The 18,701-nt window shown below is 39.5% G+C and overlaps 2 protein-coding genes across 2 annotated transcripts; one reads left to right on the top strand and one right to left on the bottom strand.

Moving 5' to 3' along the window:
- Nucleotides 1-3,790: 3,790 nt before the first annotated feature.
- Nucleotides 3,791-11,580, bottom strand: LOC120572274. The gene is made up of 7 exons (XM_039821510.1): nucleotides 11,487-11,580; nucleotides 10,400-10,663; nucleotides 10,198-10,243; nucleotides 9,367-9,458; nucleotides 6,307-6,417; nucleotides 5,714-5,987; nucleotides 3,791-4,580 (listed from the first exon to the last, which is right to left on the bottom strand). Exons 2-7 carry the CDS (start codon nucleotides 10,609-10,611, stop codon nucleotides 4,365-4,367), a joined length of 951 nt encoding a protein of 316 aa, XP_039677444.1. The 5' UTR covers nucleotides 10,612-10,663; nucleotides 11,487-11,580; the 3' UTR covers nucleotides 3,791-4,364.
- Nucleotides 11,581-16,152: 4,572 nt separating this feature from the next.
- LOC120573709 (histone H2A.Z) lies at nucleotides 16,153-18,481 on the top strand. The gene is made up of 5 exons (XM_039823625.1): nucleotides 16,153-16,287; nucleotides 16,604-16,681; nucleotides 16,807-16,920; nucleotides 17,005-17,132; nucleotides 17,789-18,481. Exons 1-5 carry the CDS (start codon nucleotides 16,285-16,287, stop codon nucleotides 17,850-17,852), a joined length of 387 nt encoding a protein of 128 aa, XP_039679559.1. The 5' UTR covers nucleotides 16,153-16,284; the 3' UTR covers nucleotides 17,853-18,481.
- The last annotated feature ends 220 nt before the right edge of the window (nucleotides 18,482-18,701 follow it).

The raw sequence follows: 18,701 nt of genomic DNA, 5'->3' as shown, positions 1-18,701 counted from the left end.
CAATACATACTCTAGAATTGACCTGTTTTTGACCTCACAAACACTACTGCCTCACATTAAAAAATGTCTTTATTTGGCTGCAACTTTATCAGACCACAATGCTCTAATGATGGAAGTGTCTATGCCACAGGAAGGTCCTGCCTCCCATAGATGGAGATTTAAAACATTCTACTTAAAGATGCCGATTTTGTAAAATATATGAACGACAAGTTAGATTAGACTAACTTAAATACTGCTTCTCACTCAGTTATTTGGGAAACCCTTAAGGCATATATGAGAGGTCACATTATTTCATATTTATCCCATAAAAATAAACAAAAGAGAGACCAACTATCGCAATTAGAACATGAAATAAAAACACTTGAAATCCAACATGCCCAAACCAATCAATCCGGAACCCTTAGTGCATTAAAACAAAAGCGGACTTTTTATGATAATCTTTGCACTAGTAAAGCTGAAGCAGCCATGGCGAAAACTAAATATCATTACTATGAGTTTGGTAATAAAACTAGCAAGTTGCTTGCCTGGCAGCTAAAGAAAGAAGATACAGAAAAGTACATACAATGCATCAAAACTGATGATGACCAGTATTTAGAAGGCTCTAAGGATATAAACTTGGAATTCAAAAAATATTATGAAACATTATATAAAACCGGGCAGCCAACGGAAACTGAAATCAAAGTTCAGCAATTATAGACCCCTCAGCCTCCTTAATTCTGATTATAAAATTTTATCGAAAATCATTGCACAACGCTTAGAGAAAGTAGTTCCAAAAATCATTAATACAGACCAAACGGGTTTTATCAAGAACAGACAAGGTGCAGATAATGTTAGGCGATTATTTCATATTATACAGCACACAAAAAAACACGGCCACCCCGCCGTGATTGTCTCTATGGACGCCGAGAAGGCATTCGACAGGATAGAACCAAGCTTTCTTCTTGAGACCATGAGGGCCATGAATTTTGGTGAAAATTTTCTGTGTTTCATTAGGACCCTATTCGACTCCCCCAGATCGCAGATCCTATTAAATGTTAAATATTCTGTCGGACGCCTTCTCTTTATCACGCGGCTGTCGTCAGGGCTGCCCTTCCTCTCCCGTGCCGTGTTGGCCATGTAACTCATGTTACATCTGTGCCTACGGTCTCTTTCCTATAAAATAGTGCCTCTGTGTAAATGTTACCTTCTGTTCTGTCAATTCTGTCTGCAGGTACTTCACCGTGTTAAACAGCCAATTAAACAAATACGGAAAGGCCTTAAACAAACCGGAATCTGGCCACTTCTTTCTGATAGGCCAGATGTCCACCGCTTCATTTTCCCAAGGGAGTCAAGTGAGGAGCTTAACCCACAGGTAAAGCCTAGTTCACACTACACGATTTTTAGCCCAATTTGCCGCTCATCGACCGTCGGGATGTGATCGGGAGTAAATCAGTGATCGATCAGCGGTTGCCAGTTATGTGTGAACTACTCAACGACTCATCAAAACGGCACCCCGACACATCGCCAACACCAGCCAGATATCTAGCATAAGAAATATCTGGAGAAGTTGGCCAACTCGACATCCACATCCAGCCATTGAGAGCAGGCAGCTACTTTTTCACTGCAAAACACTTTTTACTCCCCTCCAGCACTCTGTAGCTCAAACAATCCCTGCTACCTGCGTGTGCTAATCCATTCTTTCACCCAGATTATTTGGCTTTATAACTGCTATCTTTATAATAACAAACAGCTGTTTCGTGTGTAGGTTTGCGTCATTTCCCGCTTCACATTTCACGTGTTTTCTTGACAATGTGGTTTGGAGACCTGTGTCAGGTGACACAGCCGCTGTCAGCGCATGCAGTGTGTGACCCCGTCACCGATCAGTCACGTAGTGTGAACGCCACGACGACTTCAAGACTTCCCGTTTGGGGGATTTACTTATTTATTTTTGCAAAGACTGTGTGCAGTTTTGTTTGGTGTCACAGGGGTGTGTACATCTAAAATGAAAGGTTTATTTTAGTCATATGTTAAAGTTGTGTTAGTTATGTGACAGAAATAGATTGTTCATTCATAAAAAGATCACTACAATTTTGAGATCACTTTGCAACATTTAATAAGTTTCAATCCTGACATGATAGGTTTATATTTGATCCCTTGTAGACCGTGATCCAGAACATTACCTGGCCACAACCTAACTTTGACAGCGACGAGGATGAGGACGACACTGTTCCATTGGAGAAAATCAGTCTTGTCACTGGATTTTTGAGAAAATTCATAGAGGAAGGTAATACTGTAAATGGTCTTTATTTCCTTATTTTTCATTCTCATCTTAATTCACACAATTGGTTCCTCATAACAATCCCAGTTGCTACAATAATAAAGTGGTTCTTCATATTTACCATGTTTTATGTGCATTTGTGTTCCATTTTATCTGTGTGAGCTAGTTTACTGTTTTATTGTCAAATGGTCATGTTTCTCTCCCTCCTCCTTTCTGTCCTCTGCTGTGTGCTTTATAACCGCACAGGGATAGAAGACATAAATGTAAATGTTTGACAGAAACAGTAAAGCCCAGCTCACACTGAGATGAAAAGAAACACAAATGCACATAAAATTGAATTAAACGTCATACTTTGTTTACATTCCACAGTATTTACAGCAGCATTTAAAGTAATACTTTTGACATTCTAAACTAGGAGAGGAAGAGACTACAGGGATTTTACTTTTGTAAAGTTTGTACTGTTTAAGTTCAGCACTGATATTTTGAAGTGTACAATTTTCTCTTCCATAGCATCACCAGATGTGCTGCATGACCTGATGAAGTTTTGGGTGGGGTGGGAACTGCCAACAACAAAACTAAATCTTGAGGTTGTAACCTCAATTTATCCAGTGGCTCTCACCTGCTTCTTCAAGTTGAAGCTCCCCAGCCACTACCAGACCTACAAGATTTTCACCAGGACTTGATGATGGCCCTCAGTTCCGTAAGTTCTGGCTTTGGACTTGTGTAGGTGTAAATGTCATCAACTTCTTGCACTCAGTCACTCTTTTGAAATGGAGTCACTTAAAAGGGCAATTCCTGCTAATTTATGTACCATTAACGTTATAAAGTTTGACTATTCTACTTGTCAGGCGCCACCTTCACCTGTCAAATACTTTGGAGTTGGTTTGGTGATTGGATTTAGCCTGTGTTATTTTTTTTTGAATTTGCAGTAGTTCTTTTTAGTGATTTTCATGTTCTTAATATAGCTACTGTACTTTTGTGATGTCCTCTGCAGTGCAATGAGCTTGGATCATATAAAGATCATCTCTTTGAGAGCTGTGGCAGCTTTCTTGGCCTCTCTAGTTCATTAAGCTCAGACTTCCATAGACATTTAGTTGTAATTATTGAACAGTTTATACAGCTAGTACATGTTTATTACATTCAGATGTTGAGGTAGATACCAGTTTCTCCAATATTACTGTTGCCCTTTTACAGTAATGTTCTAAATGACAGTGTGTACACTTAACACTGTTGGTTTTGTAAAGCCGATTTGTCTAAATTTGTTACCCCTTTACAGTGATGTGTTACATGTGTTACAACTGTACTGCTACATTTGATAAATTTATACACACATTTTATGTTCCCTTGAACAACATTAAAGGTGTTAAACAAGCATTTTTATGGTCTTATTCTTTATGCCCTGGTTCATGTAGCCATTTCAAATGGCCTTCTCACTCAATATTGGACTAATTCCAAAAATGTTTTCACCACCGTTACAGGGACAAAGTTTAAAAAATACAGGAATTTCTTTAAAGCAATAAATCAGTTCTTTATTAACATGTCTTATCTACATAGCATGCAAAGCGCAAGTAAAAAAAAAGTACATTTCATACTATTAAGTCAACGCTCCATGAATGTTGAAAAAAACCCAGCAACAACACCTAAAAGGACCTGGTGCCAACATTCCAGTACCACCTCAACAGTCCTGAATCCATGCCCCAATTGTGTCTGGGCTGTTTTGGCAGCACAAGGGGGACCAAAATAATATGGCAGGTTGGTTTTAATGTTTTTGCTGAAAGGTATCTACTAACTCAATCATTTGTCTGAAAAGGCTTTTCCTATGGAATTTTCTGCTGACTGAGCTGCAGCTGTTAGGTCCTGGAAATCCTCTGCGATGGTCCACACAGTCTATGGAGGACAAAGTCTTTGTACCACGTTCTTTCCCAGGATGCAGCACCAAATGTGACTCAGCTTACTAATTTACTGTATTCATTTGTAGTGTCAATTAGTATGGAGGCTCCTAGCATAAGGCACAATCAAAATATTTGAAATGTTCCAAAGTAGTTTGTTAAATTTTTGGTCCAAGTCACAGGAAGCCACTGGAAAGTGCCAAGGATGCCACATGCTCTTATCTTGCCTCAATTAAGTTCTCAACGTATTGGACAGTGTTGAGGTATATATCCGCCCCAAAACAGTCAGATTGCTGCAATGGATCCATGTTGTCTCGCAGTGCTATCATTTCCAGATCCAAAAGAGGACTGTCCAGTTCAGGGATATTGACCCCGGAATGAGGCTCATTTGTGTAGCCACTCTCCTCCCATTGAATCTCTGGGATGGGTATTCCCTGACAAAGACGTGTGTATAAAAATTAGGCATATTAAATGTTGTTGAACAAATTTACACTTGTGCACTGTGCCCATATCACTACTTATTACAAAACAGGTAATCATTTCAGACCATATAGAAAAATGGATTAATTTATGTAAATAAATGAATCACTGTGTTAAAATGTGAAGGTAATTACATATTTAAGACCAAAAACGACCTGAGCCCTGTTTCAGAAAGCAGGTTTAGTGAAAACTGAGTGTTCAACCTGATGAGGGGAAACTGGGTTTTCAGTTTCAGAGAGCAAGATCAGATAAACTCTAGATCAGTAACCCTCGCAACTTACGCTGTGAACAAACGCAGAGTTTTCCTCATTCATAATGTCGCTATCAAAGCACATCTGAACGCATTTACGTATTTAGAAACCTTGAAATCCCGGGTTAGTTTTTTTTTTTTTTTACCCAAACATGATCTTGAGCATGACCGCTTTGATTACTAAAGCGGTAACATGTCATCGATGACTGAGAGAATCTCCGGACAACGTGGATTTCTCTTCAGCACAGAATAAAATCGTTAGGCTACACTGTCCTTTATAACACTGACTATGTGGACATTAAGGCAGCTGTCAGGTTGGCAACAGTTGCACTGAAACACAGCAAAATTAGGCCTACTGTAGTAGCCTAATCACTAAACTAATCTGTATAAAACCAATGAACAAATCTTTCATTATGGTAGTTGCACTGATTGGAACATCTATATGGTAGTTATGTTGGATAGGCTATGATGTGAATATTTCTGAATGAGGATGACTGTGGTGCAGCTGAAACAAAGAAATGTAGTTTAAAAGTGAGTTTTTCCATTATCTGCTGATAGTCTGTTTTACATAATTTCATTAAACACATGAACTCAGAGCTCAGGGATAAGCTCAGTTTGTTAAGCCTGCTTTCTGAAACAGGGCCCTGGCTATGCTCAGATTCTTGTCACTTCACTAGAGATGCACACAAACAATCATATTCTTGCTTGCACCAAGCCATGGCTTTTTGAATCCCAAGAAAATGACTTCAATTAATAAGGGTCAAGAGTCAGAACAACCTTAATTTTTTGGCATTGTCTTTTTTGATTTAGGCTCAACATTACTAATGCATTATTTACCTCAGAATCAGGATCTGCAACGGGGTTAAGGGCCTGGCCCAACTGCCACAACTGATTTGGTGTCAAGTTCTGCTCAGTCCTGATGGGATGGTTGTCCCACGCATCACTGAAGACATCTAGGCTTGCCTGAATGCGCGGTAGGAAAACATAGTGGCAGCAGAATATGTGTAGGACGTTGCTGATGTCAAGTAGGTGTTCGTCCTCAAGAGAGTGCAGGATATTGTAATACACTCCTGTAACACTCATGAACAAATCACGCCAGAGGCGCTCAATCCTGTATTAAAGAAAGGAAAAAAAAAAGGGGAAAATACATTTTTCATAATGTGTCCTTTAAGATCCTTTGAATAACTTAACTTTTCCCCAGCCACTGAATAAATGGCCATGTTTCAAATTGATTATTGTATACATTTTAATAGAAATCAACCGACATGGGAGTTAATACTATAAATTAAATTCTAAGAGTTTTTTATTTTTTATATTTGCGATCATGGCCAGTAGATTTTTTTGGTGAGGATATTGTCTGCTTACAATTGCTTATGGTAGGCATCTTAATAAATACTACCTTTAGGATTCCAAAATTAACTTTAACTCACCGCTGATTGTGTACGCTTTTCCCCGCAATGATGCTGTTAATGTCAGTTCCACGAACTGTGAACATTAATTCCGCTATCCCCACATTTTCTCCTCCGTGATCTCCTCTCACTCTGAAAATAAAACATGAATTTTAGATCTCATCAAGGACACAATTATGCAGAAGTGCCAACAAATAAGTGAATCCTTTAAATTTCCCTGCATTTTTGCATAATTTAGTAATACAATATGGTCTGACAGGTCTATGTACTGTATGTAGTATAATTGATCTGTAGGTGCTCACAAAATATAATGAGAAATACAAGTAACTTCAATTTTTTCTTTCTTAAACTGGTAAATAAGCAAGATTACTGGGCCCCGTTTCAGAAAGCAGGCTTAAAAAACAGTGAAATGTGAAACTCCAAGTTCCAGAACAGCTGATCAGAATTAGTTCAGTCAACTCTTAGTATGTTGAACCTGATGGAAACGCGTGTGTGGGGATAACAAAAAAAATATCAATGGAGCTCCGATACTACGATTCACCATGGCAATGGGTAAATAAAGGCAGAGCCTCCATTTTAAAATCGGGTGGAGCTGAAAAAAATGAATGTGTGCCAACGCGGACCATGATAGGCTATTCACGTTAAAATGCAGGAGTGGAGGATCAATACGTTAACATTTTAGTAGTTTTTAATACAGCGTTGCTCATTCATCATTTACCAGACTGGACTTTCCTTAATGAATGATAAAGTGCTGGAATTTTCCTAGAGCCCATTACATTTATTTTAAATAGGCTACAGGCCTGTTTATTCATTTGTAATATGACGGGACAAAATGCAGGTGGCAATAATTCAACATAAAAATATTAATCAAAACACATTAGACATAGTTTATCCTACTCATAGACAGATTGTAAAGTAACAGTCCGCCCCAGTAGGTTAGCCTATTAATGATTTTTTTTGCAGTGGAAGAGGTGTCTAGGTTCAAACTGACTGTAAAGTTCTATTTTAAATTGATAAAATTTTGTATTTTATGAAATGCTGTCAACACATTCAGGCTATGCAGCTAAGAATGAAAATCTCATTTTAAAACTACTTTTATTTGTTTCTGCTGCACCACTGCCAGCCTCACTCAGAAATGTCACATGTATCATATCCAACATGATAACTATGATAGGAATGTTCCAATCAGTGCATCTACAATATGAAAGATTACTGTTCATTGATTAGTTTTATAGAGATTAGTTTAACAGTGATTAGGCTGCTGCAGTAATGTAGCCACAGTAAGCGTCTCAGTGCAACTGTTGACCTGACAACTGCCTTAATGTCCACAGAGTCAGTGTTATAAAGAAGAAGGGCAGCGTAGCTTTGTTAAAAAAAAGGAAAATGTCAGACAACTGCTTCAGGCTCTGCAGGAGGCGAGAAACCCCTAGGGTTTATCTGATCTCGGTCTCTGAAACTGAAAACCCAGAGTTTCCCTCATCTCTGGCTTAACTTACTCTGAATTTTCACTAAAGGGCTTTGGTTTGTTACTCTTTATATTAAAAAATACAAATGAAAATTGTAACTGTCATTTTTATTTCTTAAACCACTAGTTTTAAAGGGGAGAATTTTGAATGAATGTTCTGAATTATGTTTATTATTTAGTGTAGCTTTCCTTAAATTGTCCAATGGAGCAAACATTTCAAAATAGTTTAAAAACGCTCAACTTTGAAGGTCAGCTGATTTGTTTTTGATTCTCAACTTTTTCTATTTCCATTGTACAAGTTAGATTATGGAACAATTGACAATTGTTGTAGCTTTTCTGATAACTGATTTAAGAAAGAAAAATATTGTCATGGAGGCCTATGTGTGAGGTTACAACATACTGTAGTTGATTCATGTTCAATTTCAATTTCAATTCAATTCAATTTTATTTATAGTATCAAATCATAACATAAGTTATCTCGAGACACTTTACAGATAGAGTAGGTCTAGACCACACTCTATAATTTACAAAGCCCCAACAATTCCAGTAATTCCCTCAAGAGCAAGCAGTGCGACAGTGGCGAGGAAAAACTCCCTCTTGGGAAGAAACCTCGGACAGACCCAGGCTCTTGGTAGGCGGTGTCTGACGAGTCGGTTGGGGGTGTGATGAACAGTGGCGATAGTAGTCACATTAATAATGGAACAGTGACTGGATGTAGCGGGAAGCTGCAGGGTTCAGCAGGACGCAGCATGACATTGCAGGTCATAAGGAGAGGTAGCTTTTTCGGGCTTAGAACTCTCCCCCTGCCGGATCTGGCTTGGCTGGCCTGCCTCCCTCTACTTTGTTATGTATTATTAATCTAACAATTATGAAGAGAAGCAGTTGGGCCAGTTAGGTGAACACTGCAACTCCTCACTCCCTAACTATAAGCTTTATCAAATAGGAGAGTTTTAAGTTCATTCTTGAATGAGATATGAGATATGATGGTGCTAGACCATTTAGAGCTTTGTAGGTCAAGAGAAGGACTTTAAACTCAATCCTGGATTCAACAGGAAGCCAATGCAGAGAAGCTAATACAGGAGAAATATGATCTCTTTTCTTAGTTCTTGTGAGAACACGCGCTGCAGCATTCTGGATCAGCTGGAGAGTCTTAAGAGACTTATTTGAGCAACCTGACAGTAGGGAATTACAATAGTCCAGCCTGGAAGTAACAAATGCATGGACTAGTTTTTCAGCGTCGTTTTGAGACAGGATATTCCTAATGTCTCTATGTTAGAGACAACAATTTAAAAAGTAGCCCATGTCATGTGAAAGAGTAAGACCATTGAGAATTCTGTAATGTCATCTTTAACAATTGTACATAGATGTGCTAATGAGCTTATACAAGTTTCAGATGCAATTTAGTGACCTGGAGGGGTTTGTGATGCTGATTATGTCCACTTGTAGGTCCAAGCATGTGTTCAGACTATGCTACTTTGAACCAACTGCAAAGCACTACTATATCTGCAATAATAAGTTTGAGTGTTTTTTTTTTTTTTTCATCTGATGGAGCCGTTCGAGGGTAGCCTCAAATTTATGCAATAACAATAATAATTACAATTAAATAACATCACTACCTCAGAGGAAACCCATGCTCATTCACAGCTTCATTGAAGAATGCCAGGTGTGTATCAGATCGGTTGTTGTCTGCTACCTTGAGGTACATCATCTACACATACAATAACAAATAGAATAATACATCAATACTGTCAAGAATTTATTTTCCCCTGTAAAATAAGTCAGCTGACAAAGTTCTGAAGGGGTAAAACGATGCCTAAATGACAGGTGGAACAGTTAGAACTATTGACTCATTCAATTTATAATGGGATCTCATGACATGAGAAATCATCAAAACAGTTAATTTTAGTTCAGTTCATAATAAAGAGTTCAGCACTGATAAAACTGCATTGGCATGAGGAATAGTTCGCTGAATGGGACAGATGTAAACTTGACAGGAAAATTGTTAAAGGTTAAAACTACACCCTCAAAGTTAACAGAATAATACGTAATAGGTTCAATACAACTTTGCAAAGTCAAGTTCATGTAATTGACTTTACTGAAACCATTCAAGTGAAAAGGCTATTAAAATCTACAGGATTTAGGAATATGCTGTGTATGCCAAGGCTAACCAGTTGCTTATTTTTGACATTGCAAAGACCGGCTAATTCTGACTGTTTCAAATTATGAATTAGGAGGTTCCTGAGTTGGTATGGAATGACCCTATGGGTAGGCTACACTGCTGGATGACAGAAAACCATAGAAGTCAAATATATTTGTTTCTAAGGAACACCACCTGTTTGTACAGAAAATAAACTAAAATGTATGAGAATAAAACATCTTCCATGCTTAAAATGGGGTCAGTCAGTAACATTTTGCAGTTCTTTGTCCTTGATAGGTAAAATTCTTACCTTTCTTGAATAGCCATCTATTCCCCCAAAGATAACAAAGTTGTACCTAGATTAAAATAAATCAGACAAGTAGTAAGTCCAAAACACAATTCATAACTCTGTGATCTATTACTCTGGTTGATGTGATACAATATACACAATGCCAGATACACAACTAGAAACAAAAACGAACTAAACAGATACAGATAGTGTACAGACATACCTGATGAGCTTGTGATTGGTGTCAATGTGCACCATGTACTTTGGGTAAGGAACCGTGTACGTCCTCCTCACCACACATCTCAGACGAGTCATCCTGGAAAGCACACCTACACTGTCCACGCGATGCATGGATGCATACACTCTGTCCCATTGCACTCTGTGTCCCTGTGCAAGTAGAGCACCTTTGACTACTCTGCACCCAGCATCTGGCATTGTGCTCTTAATTCCTGTGATCAATGAGTCCAATTCATCGTCACTGCAGCCACTGTATGAGGCAGATATAAATAGATTATTTTCAGCCATCCGCCTAAAAAGTGTAGCTCTCGACACACCAAGGAGTCTAGCGATGCATTTTGATGGCAGCCCAAGTTCTAGAAGATGTGTGAGGGTCTCTACTGACGTAGTCAATCGTGGACGCCCACGAAAGCCCTTCTGCAAATCCAGTGTTATAAATGTCTGCTCATTCTCCATCTCCTGTTGAATAACAGTACTTAAATTTGTAAGTGCAGACAGTAATTCTTCTCCTACATTCACTGCGTCATCCAGAGCATTTAATAAAACTAAATTCTGATGGCAAACAAAATGTAACCCTTCCATGTCGAGAGGCTGCCTCTCCAAGATGTGTAGCAGTCGGTCATGCAATTTCTGAAGAATTTCACGCTTCAGTGATTCCTAGGGGATAGAGAGAAATATATATTTAATTGTATTCACTTGCTGTCTGTAAACGTTTTCTTAGCTTTCCCCTTAAATACAGAATCACAAGCTGTGAATTGGAGGCCAACTTCAGCTTCGTCTTATGCCGGTTTCACATACAACGCAGTTCCCGGGCCAATAACTGCACAAAAGCCCGAGCTGCTACCTCGGCTTGGAGCGACAGACCCTGTCAAACAGTCACTTAATTCACAAAAATTTCACCTATGGAAAGATACTAGCCTGACCCTATTAGCATGCAGACGCACTAGCGTAGCTTGCTAGCTCAGCTCGCTAGCTTATGTTGATAGTTGCACAATTAAACCGGTTAACATTAACAATTAAAGAACATCTCATAACAAGGAGCTAACTAACTAAACACGTTAAGTTATACTTACCGCTCCCCTGTCGTTGCCAGAAGCCATGTTGAAGGCTCAACCAACTGACTGAACTCCACCGTGACCGCGCTAGCCCGCACCACAGGCACGTAGCGCTGTGCGAACGCGTTCGTTATTGGCTTATAAGTAAACAATCCCCACGTGGGGTGCGTTCTTGTGATTGGCTAAAACAAGGGAGACATCTGATTGGTTGCAGATCTGTTTAAAAAAAAGGCATTTGTGTGTGAGTCGAGCCACGTCAGGGGAGTCACAAAATTCACACACAAATGCAGGGAAGTTAAAGTGATGGTTCGGAGTAATTCACCCTAGGGTCTGTCACTACCCAAAGTGAGTAGAGTGCAGATTTGAGTAGCGCATGCTCAGATTTAAACGGTTTACGGCATAACGTGTCTTACTGAAATTTGTGAAATCTGTAAAATAATAAACTTTTCTCTTTACATACAATAACAGAAGATGGAAATCATTTCTAAAACGTTTTAGCTATCTATGATTGTTTGGTTGCTAACGTTAGCTCAAAACGCCATTCAAGTGACAGCCTTTGTTGTGTCTGATTGCTAACTTGTAGCTAGCAGTCATTTCAAAAACGTTTTAGCTATCTATGATTGTTTGATTGCTAACGTTAGCTAAAAACGCCATTAGCATCTAGTAGGCTACTTGATTGCTAACGTTAGCTCAAAACGCCGTTAGCATCTAGTAGGCTACTTGATTGCTAACGTTAGCTCAAACCGCCGTTAGCATCTTGTAGGTTACTTGCATAATGTATACAAAGAATTTACCGGCTTTGGTGTATATATCTATGGGTTACTTGTCGCAAAGTGACGCATGCGCAACTCACATCTGCACTCGTCGCAAAGTGACGCATGCGCAACTCAAATCTGCACTCTACTCACTTTGGTAGATAGTAAGGTCTATTACCTTGACAGCCAGTTAATTTGAGTAACTAATAGCTGAATAGCATGTTAGGGGGGCTAATGGACCCGATTGTATCTTATAAGTTACCCACAATCTACCGAATGATACCAACGTCTACAAGTAGTACAAATAGGTTATGCACTAATAAAGCGATGGATGGAAAGTTGTGTACAACCAGAAGTTTATTAACACTTGCCTGCTCTCTTCAGCTCTCTGTTGCTGCTGCTGCTGCTACTGCTGCTGCTACCTGCAGTTAGAGGAGTGCTTAGGGCTGTCTACAAATTACTACACCGAAAAGAGATACAACAAAAATATGTATTAATTTAATGATTAAATAAGGTAATGTGTCCAAACTTACCTCAATTATAACTTTAAAAAATAAGTTAAATTAAAAGATATTTTTGTTGCATCTCTTTTCGGTGTTGTAATTTGTAGACGGCCCTAAGCACTCATCTTACAGCAGCAACAACAACAGCAGAGAGCAGAAGCAAGCAGGCAAGTGTTATTTACATAAACTTCTGGTGTACTTACAAACTTTCCAATCCATCGTTTTATGAGAGCATAACCTATTTGTACTACTTGTAGACGTTTGGTATCATTTCGGGCATTATTAGTGGGGTAACTTACGAGATACAAACGTGGGTCCATTAGCCCCTGCGCTAAGCTATTCAGCTTATAACGCTACTCTAGCTAACTCTCCCAATGTTCGACCCAGGTGAAAAAAGCTTCTGGGGGGGTGTTTGGCTCGAGGTCATGGTGCAAAGGACCCTAGGGTGAATTACTCCGAACCATCACTTTAACAGACCGCAAGCAGTTTGTAAATCAAGATATATTTGTGTGTGCATCAGAAATACATTTGTGAATCTTGTCCTGTGCATTTGTGAATCTTGTGTGCATTTGTAAATTTTGTTTGCATTTCTGAATTGTGTGTGCATTTATGAATTTTGTGTGCATTTATGAATTTTGTGTGCATTTGTGAATTTTGTGTGCATTTGTGAATCTTCTGTGCTTTTTAAATGTTGTGTGTGTATTTGTGAATTTTGTGCCATTTGTGTATCCTGTGTGTGCATGTATGAATCCTGTGTGTGCATGTGTGAATGTAGTGTGTGCATGTGTGAATGTAGTGTGTGCATTTATCTTTATTGAGACTGTTCTAGCTCCATAGGACTATGGTTAACTGCTCCTCAGCTCTCTGCAGGGTAAATCCAGACAGCTAGCTAGACTATCTGTCCCAATCTGAGTTTTCTGTTGCACGACTAAAACAACTTTTGAACGTACACATTCCACCAAAACAAGTTCCTTCTCAAGGCTATTTTACAGAGGCACTGTGGCTCCGTCCGGAGGTTAAAGTGATGGTTCGGAGTAATTTCACCCTATGGTCCTTTGCACCATGACCTCCAGCCAAACACCCCCCCAGAAGATTTTTTCACCTGGGTCGAACATTGGGAAAGTTAGCAGAGAGCAGAAGCCAGCAGGCAAGTGTTAATTACATACACTTCTGGTGTACTTACAAACTTTACAATCCACCGTTTTATGAGTGCATAACCTATTTGTACTACTGTAGACGTTTGGTATCATTTCGGGCATATTAGTGGGGCAATGTTAAGAGACACTTCGGATCCATTAGCCCCTGCGCTAAGCTATTCAGCTGATAACGCTACTCTACGCTAACTCTCCCAATGTTCGACCCAGCTGAAAAAAACTTCTGGGGGAGTGTTTGGCTCGAGGTCATGGTGCAAAGGACCCTAGGGTGAAATTACTCCGAACCATCACTTTAACACCGCCCAATGGTTTAAAGAAATGCCAATAAACCAGAGCATGTTTTTCTCCCATCCAGAAATGATGTGTGGACTAGCCAGACCCTCCTCCGCAGCTCTGTGGAGGAAGGTCTGGACATGCCATGCTAACTATAACTAGTATGTGATCATACTAACCACTGTCACTAATCACTAGGTAATGTGGACTAAAAACAATAATAACACATTCATTTATGCCAGGCACTACCATTAAAATAATAGGCCAACTTACTTTAAGTACAGTATATAAATGTGTAATTGAAAATGTTTCAAATAGGGGCGGCCTCTAGCTCACCCAGTAAGAGCATTCGCCCCATGTAGGTCCTATGAGTCTTTAGCAGCGGCGAGGGTGAACCCGACCTGCTACCCTTTGCTCCGTGTCATCCCCCATCTCTCTCCCCCTTTCCTGTCTATCCACTGTCACTATATAATAAAGGGGAACCCCCCCCCCCTCCCCCCCAGAAAAAAAGGAAATGTTTCAAATATTTTTTTTATTTTTGAATATATCAAATGCATGGAATTAAATCAATATTGTATTTGTTTTATTTGTATTCTGTTATATTAATGTTCATCACATATTACTTCTTTTTATGATTCATATAAAATGAACAAACAGTATGTGACATTTTTATATTTCGTAACAATTTTCCTTTAGCACAAAACCCATAGTCTCACATACAAATCAAATCTAACATTCCAGCCAGCTCAGATAATGGTCCCAGATATAGGATGGATATGAATATAATGGCTCCCATGCTATAATCAGCAGCAGACCAGAAGGATATTAAACACACTAAGCAACAATGAGTCCTCAAACTAATTCTGCTGGGGTCCCAATAGTTCAGTCCAGCTCTGCAACTCTGGAAAGACACAGTTATTGTAGGCCCAGTTTATTATGTAAATTCATTTTATACAATATATGTGGTAGGGGGTCCCTGCTCCATCTCTCCTTAAGTTAAGGAGTCGTTGACTTAAAAAACGTTGAAGACCCCTGGTTTAGAGCAAAGACTGCATGTGCAACCATGAGGCCACATGAGGTCAGTGGAATCACTGCCCTCATGTGGCCTCAGTAACAAATAACAACGGGACAATACACACACTGGGCATAACCACAGAGGAAACGATGAGGAAATGGGACAGAAACACTTCCTGCTTAATCAATTCAAGCCTTCTGTTTAGAGAATGGATGCACAGCTATTGACTGTAAACATATTGAAGTTTTTAGAAGATACCAGTGTGAACAGACAGGTTTGATAGGGTTTGACAGAACATCCAATTGCTTCTTTTGGGAGAGTGTTGCTTGGCAAAATAAGTTTTAAATTTAAGAAAATTTCATAAATCAGGAAAAGCACGCAATGAATTATTTGCAAGAACGCTACTTTTTGATGAGTTTTTATTATTTTATTGTATTTTATTCCATATTTGACAAAGAAACTTATTTTTTTTAATCATACCACATTTGCACACAAGTTGTTGCCGCTGATTTTAGGAAGTTCCTACTTTTCCCTTAAATAGGTAAAAAAAAGATATTTTCCTTTTTGGATAATATGTTGTGTATAAATGGACCAAATGTTAAGGGTCCACTCTGTCATTTTGATAATATGTTGAGTGAAAATATTGGCAACATTTGTTTGTTTGGACAAGCTTCCATTTATTAGGCTGAACCTCGACAGGAAAACTGCTTACAAATAACAACTTCAGATACTATGTATTTTCTTTTGGTTCTAAATGAAAAAAGGAATAAATACCTATGGAAAAAAAGTTTTCAGAGTTCTTTCATTACGAAAAACACAATGGGAATAGACCATGGAAATGTCAGAACTACATTACCCATTATTACGTAGAACGAAAATTACCAACGTTTCTCGAAAAGGGAGGTCTTTTCTCATTCATTGGCTGAACGCCAAGGCAGGAAACACATGACGAAATATGATTGGCTAGTGCGCTCCCTGCAGTTACCCGGATAAAGATTGGCTATATTATAGGGACAATTGAAGGCGGGGGTTGTAGTCCAAACTAGCAGTCGGTACTTGGTAGCAAGCTACTCGATTTTGTGCTGCAGCTTCAGAAATTATTTGTGGCTTTTAAATATGGTAAGCAGTTCATGTCGTCTTAGCGACATATCAGGACGATAAACTGTGTATGCTAGTGGTTTGTTGGCAATACATGTTAACTATCCGCTAGTGCATTTTGGTGAATAGCTAGCTATCTATTAGCCGCTATCGTTAGCTGTTGTATTAGCTTAGCATGCTAGCTAACTTATCGTTATTGGGCGAGCCAATAGAATGTGTACAGAATGCAAAAAGGGGCGGTTAAAATTGGCCATATTCGTGGGTAATGTTATTCCACGGTAATATGCGTTTGGGCGGCTGCAAACTCATTAACAGTAACGTTACTCGTGTTTTCCAGGCTGGTGGTAAGGCAGGTAAAGACTCCGGGAAGACCAAGACGAAGGCTATCTCGCGCTCTCAGAGAGCAGGACTGCAGGTTTGTCCGCTGAAATTCATTCATTATGCTAGCGTCACTATAAGCTAATGTTAACGAGCAGAAGTTCCTCACCTAGGCTGGTCGCGTCTTACCGGCAGGCTAACTAACCCTTTGTTTTTCTGCAGTTCCCAGTGGGTCGTATCCACAGACACCTCAAGTCCCGAACCACCAGCCACGGCAGAGTGGGAGCCACTGCAGCGGTGTATAGCGCGGCTATTCTGGAATACCTCACTGCCGAGGTAACGTTAACGCCAGCCTCGTTTATCTCGCACCTTATCCATATCAGAGCCGATGTACATATCTCAAGTGTGGCTTTGTTTCAGGTTCTGGAGTTGGCAGGAAATGCCTCCAAGGATCTTAAGGTGAAGCGTATAACCCCCCGCCACTTGCAGCTTGCCATCAGAGGAGATGAAGAGCTGGACTCTCTTATCAAGGCCACTATCGCTGGTGGTGTTTTTTTTTTTTTTTGTGTGTGTGTGTGTGTGTGTGTGTGTGTGTGTGTGTGTGTGTGTGTGTGTGTGTGTGTGTGTGTGTGTGTGTGTGTGTGTGTGTGTGTGTGTGTGTGTGTGTGTGTGTGTGTGTGTGTGTGTGTGTGTGTGTGTGTGTGTGTGTGTGTGTGGCAACAGGCGCTCCTTTAGGTCAGAGCCCACTACGGGGGGGGCTGCTAATGTTTACGGTCAAGTTTCCCTTGTGCAGAGCCTCTTCAACACGCCAAAGTTATTAATCTAAAACTATAGGAGGTAGAACATGGCTTTTTCTAAAACAAGGGTTTGTGGAGGGTGTTGCGCTGGTGATGACCTGACACATCAGTGGCCTGCAAGGATTTAACTCTCATGATCGGCTCGAGATTGGAACCTTGGCCGAGGTGCTACCATACTATCAAAACTTTTGCTAATATAAACTAAAAGAGCAAGTTGAGCAGAGCCATACTTGCAGGGGTAGCATAGCATAACAGTCCAAAACAAAGATTACATTCATGATACATGGAAACATGTCTTAACAAATCCTCATGTCTATCTTGTGTTGCTGTCTCTGGATTTTCTGATTATCGACTAACTTAAAGCACTTTAGGATGCATTCACACATCACATACTGTCCTTTGTTTCCAGGTGTGATCCCTCACATCCACAAGTCCCTGATTGGAAAGAAGGGCCAGCAGAAGACTGTATAAATTGCTCTGGAAGTTGTGCCATCTCAGGACGACATCTGCATTAAGTGGTTAAATGTCTTAGATTTAGGAGTTATTTGTATTGGTGAGCTTGCATTTACTCACCTGGGGTATTTTTTTTTTTTTTTAAAGTGGCTTCAGAGAAGCTCATTTTTGTGTTTCTGCTTCCTTTTTTTTCTGGTGCTGCTTTTTTTATTTTTTTTTATTTTATTTTTTTCCAACTTGCTTTTGTGGCAATTCAATGTTCAAAGTGGTGTTTTAATAAAGCTCTAATTGGGGCATTTGCAGTTTGTTCTTTCAGTTCTTGCATTTCCATGAGCTCAATTATGTCTTCACTGTAGGTATTCAGTTGGCTTCTCCAATGTGGATGTGTTTGGCTTTAGTGGTCTTAATCTTCCCAGGTTGAAAGAATCCACCTTGATCATCAAAACGAAAGCTACCACATCCTGCAAGTGGAAGAGTCATGGCATGCTTGGAACCATCTTAAGCATGCAAACATGTAGTTCCAGCCTTGTGTAGTTGCAGAAATTGCAAAGCATGTTTTACATCAGTTTACCCCTGGACTGACATGAAATGGGGAAAACCCTGTAGTCATTTCTGGATTGCTGAATAAAGACTAGACTGGCACAGTTGGAGTGTTTTGCATGTTGTGTATGAAGGCAACTTGACTGCATTCCTGGTTTCAAAGTGAGATGGTTAAAATTATAAGTATGAATAGTGTATACAGGTACTTGTTTTTTTTTAATTAAATCCAATCTGTGGTAGCTATTACAAATGGAATAATTCAATGGCTGCTTGAAAGGCACAACAGCTGCTTTCCCAAGGAAATGTTCTTTTGGTATTACAAATTCT

The sequence above is a fragment of the Perca fluviatilis genome, chromosome 14, assembly GCF_010015445.1.
Source record: "Perca fluviatilis chromosome 14, GENO_Pfluv_1.0, whole genome shotgun sequence".
Taxonomy (NCBI): domain Eukaryota; kingdom Metazoa; phylum Chordata; class Actinopteri; order Perciformes; family Percidae; genus Perca; species Perca fluviatilis.
The sequence above is the reverse complement of the archived record's forward strand: the minus strand, read 5'-3'. Positions and strand labels throughout refer to the sequence as shown.